The sequence below is a fragment of the Octopus bimaculoides genome, chromosome 21 (assembly GCF_046866305.1).
Source record: "Octopus bimaculoides isolate indiv1 chromosome 21, ASM4686630v1, whole genome shotgun sequence".
Classification (NCBI taxonomy): domain Eukaryota; kingdom Metazoa; phylum Mollusca; class Cephalopoda; order Octopoda; family Octopodidae; genus Octopus; species Octopus bimaculoides.
This window is the reverse complement of record NC_142948.1, coordinates 32,513,836-32,533,835: the sequence shown is the minus strand read 5'-3', so window position 1 is coordinate 32,533,835 and position 20,000 is coordinate 32,513,836. Positions and strand designations below refer to the sequence as shown.

Here is a 20,000-nt window from a genome sequence, read left to right as displayed (position 1 = left end):
GGTAAAAGGCATACACATCACAACATCACACTGACCCAGCTGCATGAATCCGTATTTCGTATCGAGAAAAGAACATTCTCAGAAATGGAACATTCTCAATATTAATGAAGATGTTTGTCTCAAGAAATGGTGAAGGATTCTGAATTTCTGTTAACTATTAAGAAATAGTAAGTATGGACTGTTGAACTGCCTAGCAACAGTGATGCTGGAAAGCTGAACTATCTAGCAACAAAGACTACATACAGGCTGCTAGATTACCTAGCAACAATGATATGGACCACTTAGCAACAGTGACTACATGCACTACCTAACAAGAGTAACTATGGACTGATTGCTTAGCAACAGAAACTATGGACTGATGGATTGCCTAGCAACAGTAATTATAGACTGATGGACCACCTAGCAACAGTAACTAAGGGCTCATGGACTACCCCACAACAGTAACTATGGACTGATGATCTAGCTAGCAACAGTAACTATAGACTTGTAGGTTTACATAGCAACAATAACTATAGACTGATATGCTTACCTATCGACAGTAACTATGAACTGATGGACCACCTAGCAACAGTAACTAAGGACTGATGAATGGCTTAGTAACAGAAACAGTAGGCTGATAGTCTACTGTTTCTGTTGCTAGGTAATCTAACAGGCAACATAGCAACAGCAACTATAGACTGATGTGCTACATAGCAACAGTAACTAAACACACGTTGCAACCAAGTAACTGTTACTATGGCTACAGACTGATATACTATCTAGCAACAGTAACTATTCACAACAAAAGGGACTCTAAGCCAACTGCAATCTCTGTGGCACTACCCCCTCCTCCCACCATACATCACTATATATATTCTTGTTGGGGGAGAGATTAGGCACAGACAAGCATTTATTGTTGACAAAGTTATGTCGTTATCACATGGTGTTTCAGTTACACACATAACATCATCTTATCAGATGTCGTGGATGTAGAATAGCCATGTCTCTTGTGTATACATGCATGTGTGTATATATATATACATATATATATATATATATATATATATATATATATATATATATATATATGTACATATATAGATAATACATATAGACACACAAACACATATATAAATATACACATACAACATATACATATATATATACATACAATGTTATATATATATATATATATATATATATATATATCGTTGTTATTATGTTGAACTGTCATATGTCCAAATTTGGCCAAATGCAATTTTTTGCAATATTTATTTTTGCTTGCAATAACCAGTTGTTTAGGTCAAACTATCGTATCTCCAGCTGCTCCAAATGCGAAAATATCAAAAATTGTCCAAGTGTAGTACAACGGTTTTGCTATAGAATGGTGAAACTATTTTTATGTTTTCTGGAAAAAAAAAACATTTTGGACTTACAAAACTTTTTGCATAATAGCAAAGAATTATGCAAATATATACACACACACACACAAATACATATATACACACACATACACATACAAATATATATATATACATACACACACGTTAATATATATATACATATACACACACAATAATATATATATACATATACACACACAAATACATATATATGGATATATATATATATATATATATAAATGTATAAATGCATATATAAGCAGATATACACATGTGCATATGTTCACACACACACACACATATATGCATAGACACACACACACACACACGTTGCAAAGTAAACTGCGGAAGGTTAAAATGATCCAATTTCTGTTCAAAATGGCTTAAATTCTAACTTCCTATTTTTGTGACAGTAAATAAAAAAAACACAGACATTGATGCTTGTCTAAAATGAAAAATGACAATTAATAATTAATTAATAACAGTTGATTAATAAGGATAGCTGGAAAAATAAGAATAATTCAATGAACTCTCCACATCAAATTTGGTTTGAATAAAGAAATATTTGTTTTGTTATGAGCTTTTCATCAATACTATTAGTTATACTGGCTGTTAAGTGGTGGACTGGTAGAATCAGTAGAGCATCTAATTTTGTCTTTCTGTTACCATGTATGGCTTAGTAACAAATGTATCACTGCTGCTGCTACTGTTGTTGTTGCAGTCACTATTTCATTTGATCCAAACTAAATATATATTTAGTTCTATAAATCAATTTGCGTAAACATATTATTTATACATTGGTCTTTGTGTACTTACATAATACTCCACTGGCTGTGTACGGCCATGTAGCCATCTACATAACACACTTCTAGGTGTGTATGGCCATGTGGCCATTTGAATTCTCTACTAGCTGTGTATGGCCATGTAGTCATCTACATTCTCTAATGGCTGTGTATAGCCATGTAGCCATCTACATAATGCCCTACTGGCTGTGTATGGCCATGTAGCCATCTACATTCTCTACTGGCTGTATATGGCCATGTAGCCAGCTACACAACTCTTTACTGATTGTGTATGGCCATGTAGCCATCTACATAATGCTCTACTGGCTGTGTGTGTCCCAAATACCCTGTCCTGCTTATTGTACATCTGTGTACCTACATATGCATTTTTCTTACTCTGTACCAACGTACCCCTGTTATCAACAACAGAACACAAAGCTAATATCTCTGTGACCATTGTTCTATTATACGTCAGGTTCCAGTAAAAGGATGTGTACATGCGTGAGCATCTGTGTGTTTGTGTGTATGTGTTTGCATTAGCAAGTGTATGTGTGTGTATGTTTGAATTCAATTATAGAGTAGTTTCCAGAAAGGAGGGTGTGTGTGTGTGTTTGAGTTCTATTATAAAGCAAGTTCCAGGAAGAAGGATGTGAATGTGTGTGTGTGTGTGTGTGTGTGTGTGTGAGTTTGTTCTATTATGATGCAAGGACCAGTGAGGGGATGTGTGTGCTTGTTGTTATGCTGAGACAATTAAAAGGATGTGTGTGTGTGTGTGTGTGTGTATATGGATGAGTGTATATTTGGACGTGTGCATTTCTGGATGTATGCATGAAAAGATGCATGTGTGACTGAATGTATATGTGAATGGATGTGTGTGTGTGTGTGAATGGATGTATGTGTAGATGCGTGCATTTATGGCTGTGCATGTGTGTATGTGTGTGTGTGTGTGTGTGTGTGTGTGTGTGTGTGTGTAAATGGGTATGTATATGGATGCGTGTGTAGATGTCTGCATTTCTGTATGTGTATGGATGTGTGAATGGATGTATGTGTGAATGGTTGTGTGTGTGTGTGTGTGTGTGAGTGTGAATGTTCGTGTGTGTGTGTGTGTGTGAATGGATGGGTGTGTGAGAATGCCAGTGCGTGTGTGTGTATGTGTGTGTGTAAATGGATATATATACGGATGTGCATGTAGATGTTTATATGGATGTGTGTGTGAATGGATGTGTGTGTGTGTGAATGGATGTGTGTGTGCATGCGAAAGGATGTGTCAGTGTGTGTGTGAATGGACATGTGTTATGTGAATGGATGTGCATGTGTGTGCATTTCTGGGTGTGCGTGTGTGCATTTCTGTGTGTGTGTATGTGTGTGCATGCATGCATTGCTCTATAATAAAGCACAGACCAACCATTAAAAGATGTCTGTGTCCATGTCTATGAATATAATATACATTCACACGCTTGAACAAGCCATATTGAAATTTACAATATATACATATGTGTGTATTTGTGTTTGTGCGTGTGCATGTGCACGAGTGCGTGCTTGCATGCACAATAATTCAATAGGGTTTAATCTTATTAAAAATTATTCATTTAAATTTCACAATAAAACTTTTCAGGGTCCACATCTGCTTTTCTCTCTCAATACGAAATCAATTATTAAGGGTGGATTGCTGAAATTTATATAGTCATGACTGGGTATTCTACATTTTAATTAAGGGTGGTAGAGGGTGGATTTTTAAGGTTGGTAGTCACTGCAAACTTATAATTAGAAGTGGTGCATGTATGTGTATGTAGGTGCGTGTGTGTGTGTGTGTGTGTGTGTGTGCATATGTATGTAGATATGTGCATGTGTGTATATATGTATGCAAACACACACATTTATGTTTACATATGCAAATACACATATGCATACAAATATACATATGCAGACAAACATGTATGCGTGTATATTTATATATATATATATATATATATATATAATGTATGCGTGTATATATATATATATATATATATGTATATTTGTATACACGAACATGTACATATCTATCCATATATGTATAAATACAAACATATACATATATATACACACACACACACACACACATATATATATGCATACACATATCAGAAAAAACAAACAAAAAAGAAACAAGAGCTCAATAACATAATTGATATTTCAATAGATTCATTTCCTACATACATTTCAATATGAAGCAGGGGGTTAAATATAAGGACCTATGCATCTGAGGATGCAGAATTATAATGAGCTCTAACATGATTGGTCATTATGCATATGCAGCTCATTAAAATGCAGGCATGCACATGTTTGTGTGTGTGTGTGTGTGTGTGGACGAGCACTCGTGTCATCATCATCATCATTACTGTTTTAATGTCCACTTTGTCATGTGAGCAAGGGTTGGGTAGAATCTATTGAAGCAGATATTCCATGGTCAGATGCTTTTCCTGTCACCAACCCTCACCTGTTTCCAAGCAAGGAATTGAAGTAAGCTTAAATAATAAACCACGATAGGTGAACCGCGATATGGCGAGGGATTACTGTATATACCTTAGAAGCTCTGATGAAGCTACAGGGTGATACATAAGCATTCGACTAAGAGTGCATTGCACCTTATAGCAGAAACAGTTATAAACTAATGCAGTTCATTGTATAATTTCTTGTTCTCTTTTCATTTACTCTTTTACTTGTTTCAGTCATTTGACTGCGGCCATGCTGGAGCACTGCCTTTAGTCGAGCAAATCGATCCCAGAACTTATTCTTTGGATGCCTAGTACTTATTCTATCAGTCTCTTTTGCCGAACTGCTAAGTTACAGGGACCTAAACACACCACCATCAATTGTCAAGCGATGTTGGGGGACAAACACAGACACACAAGCATATACACATATACATATATATATATACATATATACGACAAGCTTCTTTCAGTTTCCGTCTACCAAATCCACTCACAAGGCTTTGTTCTAACAACAGGCTTGTGCTTTTTTATAACTACCATTGTTAATTAGTATCAAGTACCCCCCCCCCACACACACACACACACAGCCTTTATGTAAGAAAAGAACCTAGCCATTCAATAAACAGAGATCAATAAAAGTGGGTGCTGCCAGACTGAAATAAGTTCTATAGCTGGTATTAGTCACCAGGTGGTGCTCCAGTATGGCCGCAGTCCAGGGACTCAGACCAAGCATAAGACTGTGTTATTAAACGTTGTTCTTGCTCACAGCCACCAACTACTCTTACGAGTATACTGAAAGGCACAGTAAACTTGTTTTATGATGACCTGTATGTCATTAGGGTAGAGTGAATGATAATGAGGAAAATTAAGAGAGCAGGTAAAACCAGGTGTTTATAAAAATAAAATTTTAAAAAAACAATTAACAGAGCAGGTGACATGGTAATGCCTGCAGCTGGAGGGGTAAGGACTGTAGGTTAAGAACAAGGCAGCAATACAACGTTTCTGAGCTCAAATCCCAGAAGGAGTTATTAGTATTTATGCATTTTATCGAATTAAGATGTGATCATCATCATCATCATTATCATCATTGTCATCATTTAATGAATATTTTCAATGATGACATGGGCTAGACAGTTTTAGAATGGCCTTGGGACTCGCAGATCTGGCAAAACCCAAGGCTATTTTAAGCTCCAATGTCAGCTTTGGTATGGTTTCTATGGTTTGATTTCCTTCTCGACACCAACCACTTTCCAGAGTGTACCAGGTGCCTTTATTTCTTTCATGGCACCAGCACTAGTGAGGTCGCCAAGTCACTTACAAGACAAGAAAAGAACAGGAAAACAGGAAAAAAAGAAAATGTACCTTGGACTATTTAGGGGATGAAGTATTTTAGAAGGGTGAGAGAAAGTGTTCATTGATGAAATTTAAATTTGGGGGGAGGGGGGTAAGTTGATTACATCGACCCCAGTGCATAACTGGTACTTATTTCATCGCCGCCTAAAAGGATGAAAGGCAAAGTCAACTTCAGTGGAATTTGAACTCAGAACATAGCGACGGGCAAAATACGACGGACGAAATACCACCAGGCATTTCATCCAGTGTGCTAACGATTCTGCCAGAAACAATTGTTATACTCACAGTACCTGGATTTGAACTTAGAATCCCTGGCTTTTTTCACCTTGTGGTCTAAGCCAATAAAATAAGTACCAGTGATACACAAGGGTTAATACAGTAGATTACTACCACTAACACCAACACTGCCATCATGACCACCACCGCCACTACTACTTCTACCATCATCGCCACCACCATAACTACAACTACTACTACTACATCCTACTAAATTACCATCATCTGACCTAGTGTTACTGAAATACCAGTGATATGCTAGGATCAATATGGTAGGATTCACACTCTCAAATTACTAAAACTTGATCCTGTGATACTGAAGTACTAGTAATATGTTGAGGTCTCCACAGAAAGTTTCTCCATACCAAACTACCAACTCGTTAAGAATTAATTAGGGTATCAGAAAACTAAAGAGACAGGCAATTTGACTTTATCCTGACTACTTTAACCTAATCTGTATCAAATGAGAAGTTAACGAGGTGAAAACAATAACAGTAATTACCCAGTAATTAAAGTTAAAGTTATGTTGAATGTTGAGCTAAATGTTGTAGAGTGTCTGATAACACAGTATACACCCATGTCAGTTGGAAATTTGAATATCGTTCCTTTTTTTATATAGCCATGCATTATATTCCTTCATTTTTTTATAATTCTTTAACATGTTTCAGTTATTGGGTGAAGGGTAAAAACCCCTCCGGTTATGAAGGGCCATGGGGTTGAACCTAGAAAGTTCCTCTCAGAGGTACAAGTGCGAGCAAGGTTGTTTAAGTCGCCCATACATACCAGCCTCCCCTCTCCATGCCACCGATGTTATCCAAGGGAAAGGCAAAGGGGCCGATATAGTTCGGCACCTGTGATGTTGCAATTCATTTCTACAGCTGAGTGAACTGGAGCAACGTGAAATAAAGTGTCTTGCTCAAGAACACAACACACAGCCCGGTTTGGAAATAGAACTCACTACCTCATGATTCTGAGTCCAACGCCCTAGCCACTGAACCATGTGCCTTCACTTCAGTCATTAGACTGTGGCCATATAAGTGTTGAAGTTTGCTTGAAGCATTGTAACGCAGAAGTCGAAAAAGGAAATTAACTTTTTCCTTTTCTTCCCCACCCCCACACATGACCCAGTGGTTAGAGCGTCAGGCTTACAATCATGAGATAGTGAGTTCAATTCCTGAACGGGGCTGAGTTGTGTTCTTGAGCAAGACACTTTATTTCATGTTGCTCCAGTTCACTCAGCTATGGAAATCGGTTCTATCTCTATTGGCAAGAAATCTTGAAATAAAACTGAACAATGACATACATTCATACATGCATGCATGCATACATACATACAGTCATCCATAGATACATACATTCATCCATAGATACATACATTCATCCATAGATACATACATACATACATACATACATACATAGATACATACATACATTCATTCATAGATACATACATTCATAGATAGATAGATACATACATACATACACACATACACACACACACACATACATACACACATACATATACATACATTCATACATACATACATGATATGGTGGTTGTCTACTCCTTACACAGAGTTTGACCACCCCCTGCACCTACACCTTAGCCCTTTCATGGCGTCTGATGTGGCTTTTTAAACCAGACAATGTTTTGAAAAAACACCCACACAGATTGCACTTCTGATTTGCACTACCAATACCTGCAAGTAAGTTCTGCTCATTGTGGATCCTAACATGTCTTTTAAGACCCCCATTGGATTTGCAAACCCTCTGGCACACACCACATTCATACATACATACATACATACATACATACATAAGGTGGTGAGTTAGCTGGATCATTACTATTCTGGCTAACTGCTCAGTATAACCATGTCTTATAGTGCTGGATTAGTCATTAAGCAAAATAAGCACATGCTTAGGGCAACAAGAGAAGAAGTGGGCACCACAAAAATAGTAAATGGCTTACAGCACAAAAGAAATCACTTTAAACTTTCTAAAATAATATTCAAATGATTAGAAATATAATTTCAAAGTGTTCATGGTGTAATAGAGAGGATCTGATCAATGATTTTGCAATTAAAAAAAAAAAACATTACATCTCTACATTCTGAGTTCAAATGCTGCTGAGGGTGACCTCATTTTCCATCCTCCTGGGGTCAATAAAATAAGTACCGGCCACGCACCAGAGTTTATGTAGACTCGCCCTCGACAAAAATTACTGGCCTTGTGCTAAAATTTGAAACCAGAGCTTCTTTCAGTTTCCATCTCCCAAATCCACTCATTCATTCATGAGGCTTTGATCAGCCTGAGGTTGAATAGTAAAAGACACACACAACCAAGGTGCCACATAGCGGGATTGAACCTGTAAGCATGTAGTCGGAAAAAGTAAGCTTCTTACCACACAGCCATGCCTACGCAGAGTTCAAATCCCACTCAGCCCAACTTTGTGTCTCAGTGTCAACAACAGATAACCGCTTAGTATTCAAGTCTTGATTCAATCCTTGTGATAATAGACAACAATATTATTAAAAGTGCAGTCAGTCTTCGTTCACTATGAATGTCCCTCTACAATGTATTCTTCCCCATCCCCGCCATACTAATGTGAAAACTACTTTTGTTGCCATTGTTATTATTATTATTATTATTATTATTATTATGGCAAATAACAGGTTGGGTCAGATGTAATTAACTGGTTCCTCCCGCCAAAATTCTGGCTTTGTGCCTATATTATCATTATTATTCCTTTTTGCATTTTTTTCTTTCTTACTTGTTTCTGTCATTTGACTGCAGCCATGCTGGAGAACTGCCTTAAAAGGCGTTAGTCGAAGAAATCGACCCCAGGACTTATTCCTTGTAAATCTAGGACTCATTCTATCAGTCACTTTTGCCAAACCGCTAAGTTATGGGGACATAAATACACCAGCATCAGTTGTCAAGTGATGGCAGTGGGGACAAACACAGACACACAGCCACAAATATATATATATATATAAATTCGCCATGATAGATCGCTAGCCACTAAACTTTTCTCTATTTTCTCTCCCTGTTATTTCTGTGTTCCTTTCTGTCAAAGAGCTTAGGCTCAAAACGTAAATGACTTTCTCACTTCCCGAGCATTAAACTAATACATCTGTTTGTTGTTTACACACCCGTCTTTGTCTTTTTTTTTTTTTTGTAAATTATCACTATATATATATACACACACAACAGGCTTCTTCCTGTTTCCATCTACCAAATCCACTCACAAGACTGTAGTCGGCCTGAGGCTATAGTAAAAGAAATTTCCCCAAGGTGCCATGCAGTAGGACTGAACCCAAAATCACGTGCTTGAGAAACAAGCTTCTTAGCACACAGCCATGCCAGCATAATTATTTCATTGTTGCTGTTGTTATAATTGTTATTGAGGGCAGCTGGCCTAGTGGTTAGGGTCTTGCAGTCACGAATGCGAGATTGTTGTTTTAATTCCTAGACCAGGTGTGCATTGTGTTTCATCTGACATTGTTCTGTGGTCACTTCGACGCTTGACGTAAGGTACGCCATGCAAATTGTTCAGGCAACGTTGATTTGATAGAGGGAGTCAGCTAATTAATATATTAGCACATTCACTTGACCACCATAAACAAATCATCTGTGCCGGTCATTTGGGAAAAGCTGAACGCTTGAATGTCATCTTCGACAGGAAAGTCCATCATAATCATCATCATCATCATTATTATTATTATTATTATTATTATTATTATTATTATTATTATTATTATTATTATTATTATTATTAATGGCCTGTATTGCCACCAATGTTTATTTTTGAACCCTTAGTGATAAACAGAGCATTATTTTTAGTAGTAGTAGAATTGTTGTTGTTCGTATTATTATTGCTATTAAGGGGACGAGCTAGCAGAATCATTAGTGTGCTGGACGAAATAATAAAAAATAAATGCGCCCTTTTAAAGCCTAGCCAGGCTCATGGGCCCGGTTTCAATGGCGTATGTGTTCCCCAGCTGGATGGGACGCCAGTCCATCGCAGCGTTACTCATTTTTGCCAGCTGAGTGGACTGGAGCAACGTGAAATGAAGTGTTTGGCTCAAGAACACAATGCTTCACCCGCCCGGTCCAGGAATCGAAACCATAATTTTACGATCATGATGCTGAACACCCTAACCACTAAGCCACGCGCCTCCACGCTGGACGAAATGCTTAGCAGTATTTCGCCTGTTGCTACGTTCTGAGTTCGAATTTCGCCGAGGTCAACTTAGCCTTTCGTCCCTTCGGGGTTGATAAATTAAGTACCAGTTGTGTACTGGGTTCAATGTAATTGACTAGTCCCCTCCCCACAAATCTGAAGCCTTGTGCCTCCAGTAGAAAGGGCTATTATTATTATTATTATTAACAGCAGCAACAACAACAACAAAAATAATTAACACTATTTGATAATCAATTAATCAATCAATGATAGATATTCAAATTGTGTATTATGTATCTGTTTCATCCTGTCTCTCTCATTCTATAGTTATATGTGTGAATATATTATTTTTAAAAAACTAGATTATTATTGTCAGTGACTTCAAAGTTCCGGTCATTTGAGTTATCGTCGAACTGCAGTACAACAATGGCTAAATTGGTCAAAACTTCAAAAGTTGCTGTCAATAATATTTTTGTTGAAGAATAATAAATTTGTACTTTGCTAAAGTATAGAGAAACCGTTCAGATTAATGTAAAATTACTTTTTTTTTTATTATTATTATAACTGAAAATAAAAACAAACATTGACACACAGACACACATATATATGTTTACATAAATATATACAAATGTATACAAACACAAGCAGACGTATGTACATGTATGTGTGCTTATATATACATATATATATAATATTTGTATATATATATATATATATATATATATATATATATATATATATATATACAAATATACACATTCACAAACAGATGTGATGTACGTGTATGTATACATATATATTCACACACACATAAAAATGTGTGTATATATATATACATATATAAATATATGTACACATACAGATGTGTGTGTCTGTGTATATATCTGTATATATATATATATATATATATATATATAAACATTATGACAGGTATGTATATTCAATCAAATACATTTCAAGGAAGTTAGTGTTATATTTCTTCACAACAACAACAACACCATCACCCCTAACACACCACATGGCAACCACTACAACCACTAGTCTACAAACCATACCACCACCACCACCACTACTATCATTACTATTACTACTACAACAAAAGAACCAAGCTGAAGTGTTTGTCATTCTTTCTCATATAAAAGATAAAGCAAAAAACGTGTCCTCTCACCTGTGATAAGTCCCTTTACTACCTATGGTACCGAAAGGCCTTCGTCGTTTCCTCGTCAGGCTGCCACCCCATGTATCATGCCACGGGTTGTCCATGGGCTTTGTCAACGTACTGAGCTCTTCGGCCACGTTTGGACACATCAACATTGGAGTGCTGTTGGACAGCTGCAAACACGCTGCCAACATTGTTGATCTAACTACCTGGGAAAGACTTCATGTAAATTGGTAGGTAGGTAGGTAGATATGTATGAGGTTAGCTGTGTGTCTGGGTGGGTCATTCACTGACTGATTGACAATGAGGTCTCTCTCACTCTCTTTTTCTCTAGTTAAGCTATTGGTGGTGGTGGTGGTGGCGGCGGCAGTAGTAGTAGTAATAGAAGTAGTAGTAGTAGTAGTAGTATTGTTTTCTTAGTCAATAGAAACTTGTTGCTCTCTTTCCCCCCTCTCTCTCCTGACTAAATAACCATTAGCACTGATGGCTTGACATGTGTGTATGTGTATATGTGTGTATATATACATATATATAACAACACACACACATCCACATAGGCATGTAATCTCTTAGATACACTCACATGTAATTCAATCAACACACCCACATTCAAGCTAAAACACTGTTGCATATTTTATATATATACGCACGCACACATACATACATACATACATACATACATACATAGACACACATGCATACGCACACACACACACATTCATGAAGTTCCTCTTTCTCTCACACACACATACAATTATTTAATAATATACTGTTGCATAATGTCTCACACATATACACATGCATATATATATCCATATACATACAAACACACATACACGTATGTGCACATGTATGCATATGTACACACATGCATATACATATGTACACACGCACACACACAAATTCTATACATACATATGTACATACATACACAATGCATATATACATACATACATAAATTTAACAAACACACATACACATATGTGCACACATACGCATACATACACACACACCCATACATATATACATACATACGTACATACACACATATACATACATAAATTAACAAGTGCACATATACGCATACATACACCCCCCCCCCCATATATATATATATATATATATATATATATATATATATATACATACGTACATACACACGTACGTACACACACACACACGTACAGGGTCACGTGTATGAACAACGTATTACACAATGCTAACTTCCCTCTCTTTCTTCTCGATTCTCTGAGTTTATCGAGTAAAGGAAAACTATACAGAGAGACAGAGAGAGACAGACAGACAGAGACAGCGACAGAGAGAGCGAGCCTCAGAGACAGAAAGAGAGAGAGTGATAGAAAGAAAAGAAAGAGAGAGAACGGGAGAAGAGAGAGAGAGAAATCAATGACTAGATGAACAACACTTAGATAAACACAATGTCCTCTCAAGAAACTTAAGCAACAGATGGCTGGTCACATAACTCTCTCTTGCAGTTACAACAACATAGTATTCTCCCCCCCCCCACCTTTCTCTCTTTGTCTCTCTGTCGCTTACTCTCTCTCTCTCTCTCTCTCTCTCTCTCACTTTCTTTCTTTATTTATTTATTTCTTCATCCGAGAGCCCCTTTCTTATTGTGGCACATCTCTACCCGCTACTCAATATTCCACATCCCTCCCCCCACTACTCTCTCTCTCTCTTTCATTAAGTTGTAGTTGGTTATATTAAGAGAACTTGACTCTCCTTCTATTGTCATCACTAGAGTATGATGACAGTAAGGTGGTGGCGGTGGAGTTGGTGGCAATGGTGGTGGTGATGGTGTGGTGGCCGTGGTATTGGTGTGTTTAGCCCAAGGTCAGTCCTTCTGGTGGAGCAGACCTTGTAATCAAAGGCCATGCAATCAAACTGTTTTAGCAGACCTTGCAATCAAAGGCCAGCCCAGTCATGACCACCCAACCTGTAATTTTTTTTTTCCTATTTACTCAGGCATGGTTTATAGGGGCAAACATGGCTGTGTGGTTAAGGAGCTTGCTTTGCAACCAGCTGGTTTCAGGTTCAAGTCCTATTATGTGGCACCTTCAGCAAGTGTCTTTTACTGTAGACCACTGAGCCAATCAATGCCTTGTGAGTGAATTTGATAGAAGGAAACTGTGTGGAAGGCTTGTGGCTGTGTGGTAAGAAGCTTGCTTCCCAACCACATGGATTCATGTTCAGTCCCACTGCGTGGTACCTTGGGCAAGGGTCTTAAATGATTGGAAGTATTATCATGTATATGTTTTATCCTGGTATAAAAGATGGCCTACAGCAAATATTCTGCTCAATACCACAGATTTGCTTGTCAGTTGTTTGACCATAACCAGTTGAGCATGTCCCATGGTGGCTGATAGTATGTGCATCTCTGATCATGAGCAAGAGTAGTGGGGGAACATCATAGCCATGTGTTGAGAGGAATTCTTAGGACACTGAGCTTTACAAAAGAGATGACAAAGGACTACTCATCCTTTATAACAGAAGTGTTAATGCTGTTTCTCCTGACGAGGAGGATTGGTCTGCAATGGCACTGTGCCAGTGCCAGAACTCATGCTGATGCCAGCCATGGAAAGGCACTCATGTCAGTGACACATTAAAAGCACCGAGCACACACTGTAAAGTGGTAAGCATTAGGAAGGGCATCCAGCAGTTGAAACCAGGCCAAAATCAGACGGGGACCTGCCATAACTATGGTTAAACTGTCTAACCCATGCCAGCATTAAAGAATGATGATGATGATGATGATGATGATGAACCAGACAGGTTCCCATGCATGATGGGAAATGAATGACAGTGCTTGCAAGAGGATGACACTGGTTTTACAACTATCACGCAATGTCAAGACAAGAAGACACACACACACACTTATATGATGGGCTTGTTTCAATTCCTATTTACCTACCAAATCCACTCACAAGGCTTTCAGTTGACTTGGAGCTTATAGTAAAAGACATTTGCCCAAGGTGCCACACACACACAAACACACACACTGGGGACTGAACCCAGAACCATGTAACTGGGAAGCAATCTTCACGCTGCACACACCCACGCCTGAGCCCCTCTACACACCCACGCCAGGAAGAACCAATTCATTTGCAGAACATGATAGGTCCCTATTTTATTGTAACCCCCCCCCCTCCATCTCGCAGCATTTAAACTTCGAAGTTGAAAGGATGTTAGCATGTAATCGTATATTGTGTCACAATTTGTATACCACTCCTCTTTGCCCTAAATAAATACGGTAAACAGATGAAAAGTACAATAATGAGACTGGCTCACATAATCCAATACCACTACTAATTAGCACTAGTTATTTATCTGCTTGTAGCATAAGTTTTAATTAGGTATGTCATAATTAAGTAATTATACATACAATACAATGTATAAAGAGTTGTGTTTATTTCACAGCACATGCTTATGTTATGTTGACAAGCAAAGAAGAAAAACTCATCAACAAATATATGTACACACATAAACACATACACATTATTAATATTATTATTATTATTTTATGCTTGACTTTTGCTTTGCATTTGTACAAGTTAGATCCAAGTCTCATCCAGAGACCTCAAGAGACAACAAGTTAGAAGTTCATGTAGGTGTTATGCCTAGGGTACCATATATTTGGATTTGTACATAGTGTTGTTCTAGAGAATGTTTAAGAAACCATAAGAAAATTATGTGTTTGTTTTAAAATTTGAGATCACATAGACAGTATTTTACGTAGGATATGGGCAGTTCCCATGAGCACTATCTTTTGAACTTCAGCCATTTTGGGGTTTCCTGGTATCTGAGCTAGGTAGCAATCAGCCCGTTTCGCTGTCATTCCCAGGGCACCTATGACAATAGGTATTGGTATTGTTTTAGTTTTATTATTATTATTATTATTATTATTATTATTATTATTATTATTATTATTAAGCCGGCAAGTTGGCAGAATTGTTAGCAGGCTGGATGAAATGCTTAGAGGTATTTTGCCCGTCGCTACATTCTGAGTTCAAATTCCACCAAGGTTGACTTTGCCTTTCATCCTTTCTGGGTTCGTTAAAATTAGGTACCAGTAAAACAATAGGGTCGATGTAATCAACTAGTCCCCCTCCCACCAAGTTTCAGGCCTTGTGTCTTTAGTGGTAAGGATTATTATTGTTATTACTATATTTAACCTACATTGTACTGGCACAGCTTGGTGTAACCCCCCCAAAAACTTACTGAGAGTTAGCATCATTAGGCTGAAGCTGGCGGAATCAAATAGGAGCTTTTATATGCATATTCAAAACAATTCCTGTAAATGAACTTAAAAGACATATATATATATATATATATATATATATATCCGTTGCCAGTACCACCTGACTGGCTTTCGTAGGATTTTCGAGCGAGATCGTTGCCAGTGCCCCTGGACTGGCTCTTCTGCAGGTGGCACATAAAATACACCATTTCGAGCGTGGCCATTGCCAGTACCGCCTGACTGGCCTTCATAGCATTTTCGAGTGAGATCGTTGCCAGTGCCCCTGGACTGGCTCTTGTGCGGGTGGCACATAAAATACACCATTTTGAGCATGTCCGTTGCCAGTACCGCCTGACTGGCCTTCGTGCTGGTGACACGTAAAAGCACCCACTACACTCTCTGAGTGGTTGGCGTTAAAAAGGGCATCCAGATGTAGAAACTCTGCCAAATCAGTTTGGAGCCTGGTGTTGCCATACGGTTTCACCAGTCCTCAGTCAAATCGTCCAACCCATGCTAGCATGGAAAGCGGACGTTAAACGATGATGATGATGATGATGAAAGAAAATACTTAAGGCTGAGATGACAAAGGAATAAATGATTATCTTTTGCACTTCATTAGCTTACAGCCGTTTCTGCTATAAGATGCAGTGGACTCAAAGTTGAGTGCCTTGAATATAAAGTGCAATTTATTTACTGTTAGAGTATCGTGTTAAGGTATTTTAACTGATGCAAATGGCCAATTCTTAATGAATTAATTTTTCTTTCTTTTCTTTTCATTTGACAAAGGTACAATTAGAAAAACTGATGTCTGTAAATTTTACCTGGTCTCATTCAAACTCGTTAAAATACTGAATACTCACCTGCAAAAGAGAAAGAGAAAGAAAAAAGGCAGCGATTAGAAAATGTACAATAAAACATTTTGCTGAAATAGTCAAATGAGTTTTATTTTCATGGAAATATGAGTGAATATATAATTTAAAGAAATATATAATTATATAAAATATAACGATATATTTAAAAGAAATATCTATTTCACAGACAGAACAGCTGGTTCTTGGCAGCCATTTACTCAGAAATAAGCTGTCATCTCTGTCTGTCTCTGTCTGTCTGTCTGTCTGTCTGTCTGTCTGTCTCTCTCTCTCTCTTTCTCTGATTGTCTGTCTGTCTCTCACTGTCTTCCTTTTTCTCTGTGTCAGTGTCTTTCTTTCTTTCTCTCTCTCTCTCTCTCTCTCTCTGCTTGCCTCTCTCTCTGCTTGCCTCTCTATCTGCTTGCATCTCTCTCTGCTTGCCTCTCTCTCTGCTTGCCTCACTCTCTGCTTGCCTCTCTCTCTCTCTTTCCACAGCTACAACATTAACCTCTACTCTTCCTTCATCTTTTTACCCATTTTCAGTCACTGGACTACAGCCATGCTGGAGCACTGCTTTGGCAGTCAATTTAGGGTCAATTTGTTTGTATCTAAAATCCTTTCCAGATAGTGCCCCAGCATTGCCGCAGTTCAATAACTGAAAGAAAGTAAAAATTTAAAAAAGGACTTTTGTTATATCCTCTCCTTAGTGGGGGCAAATATTGAGGCCCCCCCCCCCACCAACCTTAGAACAGAAGTAGACATGTGTTGGAATAACAATTCTGTCATGAAAGTAGTTGAAATTTCTAAGAAAAGTTTGTAAAATTAATGGAAAAGTCAAATAAATGTAAAATGTTTTGAAATAATTAAGAATTTCATTGAAAGTGATGAAATATATATGAATATTCATGAGAAATTTGAAAAGACAACACGAAACCGGTTATTTCTCAAAATACAATGTTTATATACCAAAAAGATTTTATAACATTTTTCTGACATAATTTAAATATATACTTTAACCATGTAACACAAGCCTTCTGTAGTTTTTTCACTCTTATTATCTTTTATATATATATATATATACACATATATATGTTTGTATATATGTGTGTGTGTGTGTGTGTATGTATGTGTATATATATATATATATATATGTATATATATGTGTGCGTGCATATGTGTGTGTGTGTATATATATATATATATATATATATATATATATATATATATATATATGTATGTATATATATGTATATATATGTGTGTGTGTGTATTAGAGGCACGTACACATATGCACACACTATTCAGCTAAACAAGATAATTAAAATCACTTCAGTCCTATGTATAAATGTAAAATAAACAACAAACAACAAAAATCCCACCAAAAACAATAAGGAAGCTTTTTTTACGTTAACTATAATTATTTGAAACAAAAACAAACAAAAAGTCAAACAAGAAAACTTAAAACAAAAAAAAAAGAAAAGAAAAGAAATGGCTGAAATATTCTTGATGGCATTTATTAAATCAAAGACATTCCAAACATGACCATCCCACCTTGTTATTTAGTCAGTTTATCTTGGGCTGCCTTATCAGAAATGATTTTTTCCTTGTTGTTTAGCCATAAGCCACATACACACACACACACACACTAAAACACAAAAGGCTTCTACACAATTTCCACTGACCAAATTCACTCACAAGGAATCAGTAGGCCCAAGGCTATTGTAGAAGACACTTGCCCAAGGTGCTATGCACTGCGACTGAACCTGAAGACATTTAGTCACAAAGTAACCTTCTCCATCACACAGCCATGTCTGGAGTTCAAATTCCACCAGAGTCAATGAAATAAACACAAGAATACAGGTCAATAAACATTTGTCATTTGTCTGCCTATCTAAATATTTTTTTTTACTTTTTAGAAATTCAAGACACATATTTTGTCCTTGGTGACATGTTACATATTATAACATTTGGTATTTAGGACTTGAATCTATCACAACACGTGAGGCCAGATCTACTGAAATATGATTAACTGAGAGTAAAGCGCTCACTCCCTGGATGGGACACTGGTCCCTCACAGAGTTAACTTCCCAGCTACTGTTGGAATTCACTCACAGCTGAGAGAACACAACGAGAAATGAAATGTTTGGCTTAAACACACAAGGCACTGTCCAGTCCAGGAATTGAAACCCTGATCGTCAGTGTGACATCCTAATGACTAGGCGACACATCATCTTTTGAAGAACATGCTTTTGGGATCAGTTACACAGCATGACACCTTGGGCAAGTGCTTTCTACTACAGGCCCAGGCTGACCAATGCCTTGTGGGCAATTTCAGTAGACGGAAACTATGTGGAAGCCCATTGTGTGTATAGGCACAAGGCATGACATTTTGGGGAGAGGACAAGTCAACTACTTCAATCCCTGTGTTTCGCTGGTACTTAATTTATCGATCCCGAAAGTATGAAAGACAAAGTTGACCTCGGCAGAATTTGATCCCAGAACATAGCGACAGGCGAAATACCGCTAAGCATTTCAGCCAGCGTGCTAATGATTCTGCCAGCTTACTGCCTTATATACATATATATATGCCATGTATATATATATATATATTTATATACCATGTAAAAAGCACTCAGAACACACTGTAAAATGGTTGGCATTAGGAAGGGCATCTAGCTGTAGAAACCTTGCCAGAGCAGTTAAACTGGCTATATCAGGCCCAAATATTCTACCTAATTTAGGTTTAAACCAGCCAGATCTGACCTCTCCCACTTACCCTACAATGTCATTCTAAAAATAAACAGTCACATCATTGAAATATCAAAGCTAAGAAAGTGATAATGAATGATTAATCCAAAACACTGTGAATAAATAAGCATCGCATTTGACAGAGCAATCTGAATGGTAAGGGGTTAACAGATCTGACCTCTCACACTTAACCTACAATGTTAGTCTAAAAATTAACAACCACATCAGCAAAAACTTGCATAATTAATTCAAAACAATTTGGATAAATAAACATTACAATCTGAATGTTAAAGGGTTAAGAAAAGAACCACTTGGTCACAACATGTATTTAACAAGTATTTTGAGGAAATTGGCCTCACAATTACTTTTGTGAAATCACTCGCGAAACAAGCACTAAAGTGTAATTTACACTTATGTATATACAGTTATATACATGTGTATATGTATGTATATAAACACATATGTATAACCTATTTAGATATATATTTAACTGAATATCTAACATAGTGGATGTGCAATATTTAAACTGGTTATTTA

The 20,000-nt window shown here is 37.2% G+C and overlaps 1 protein-coding gene across 40 annotated transcripts in view; it reads right to left on the bottom strand.

The window, feature by feature from the left end:
• Positions 1-20,000, bottom strand: part of LOC106883233 (ras GTPase-activating protein nGAP) — a 567,079-nt gene that overhangs the window by 187,710 nt on the left and 359,369 nt on the right. Inside the window, exon 1 of one of the 40 annotated variants that reach the window (XM_089339051.1) lies at positions 11,622-12,217. The exons of 35 other annotated variants lie outside the window; for them this stretch is intronic. In XM_089339051.1, coding sequence (XP_089195177.1) covers positions 11,622-11,806 — 185 coding nt within the window. In that variant the 5' untranslated portion in view covers positions 11,807-12,217. Of the gene's footprint in view, positions 1-11,621; positions 12,218-20,000 lie in introns of those variants that run through there. 4 more of the 40 variants (XM_089339053.1, XM_089339036.1, XM_089339034.1 and 1 more) reach the window with 4 other exon arrangements.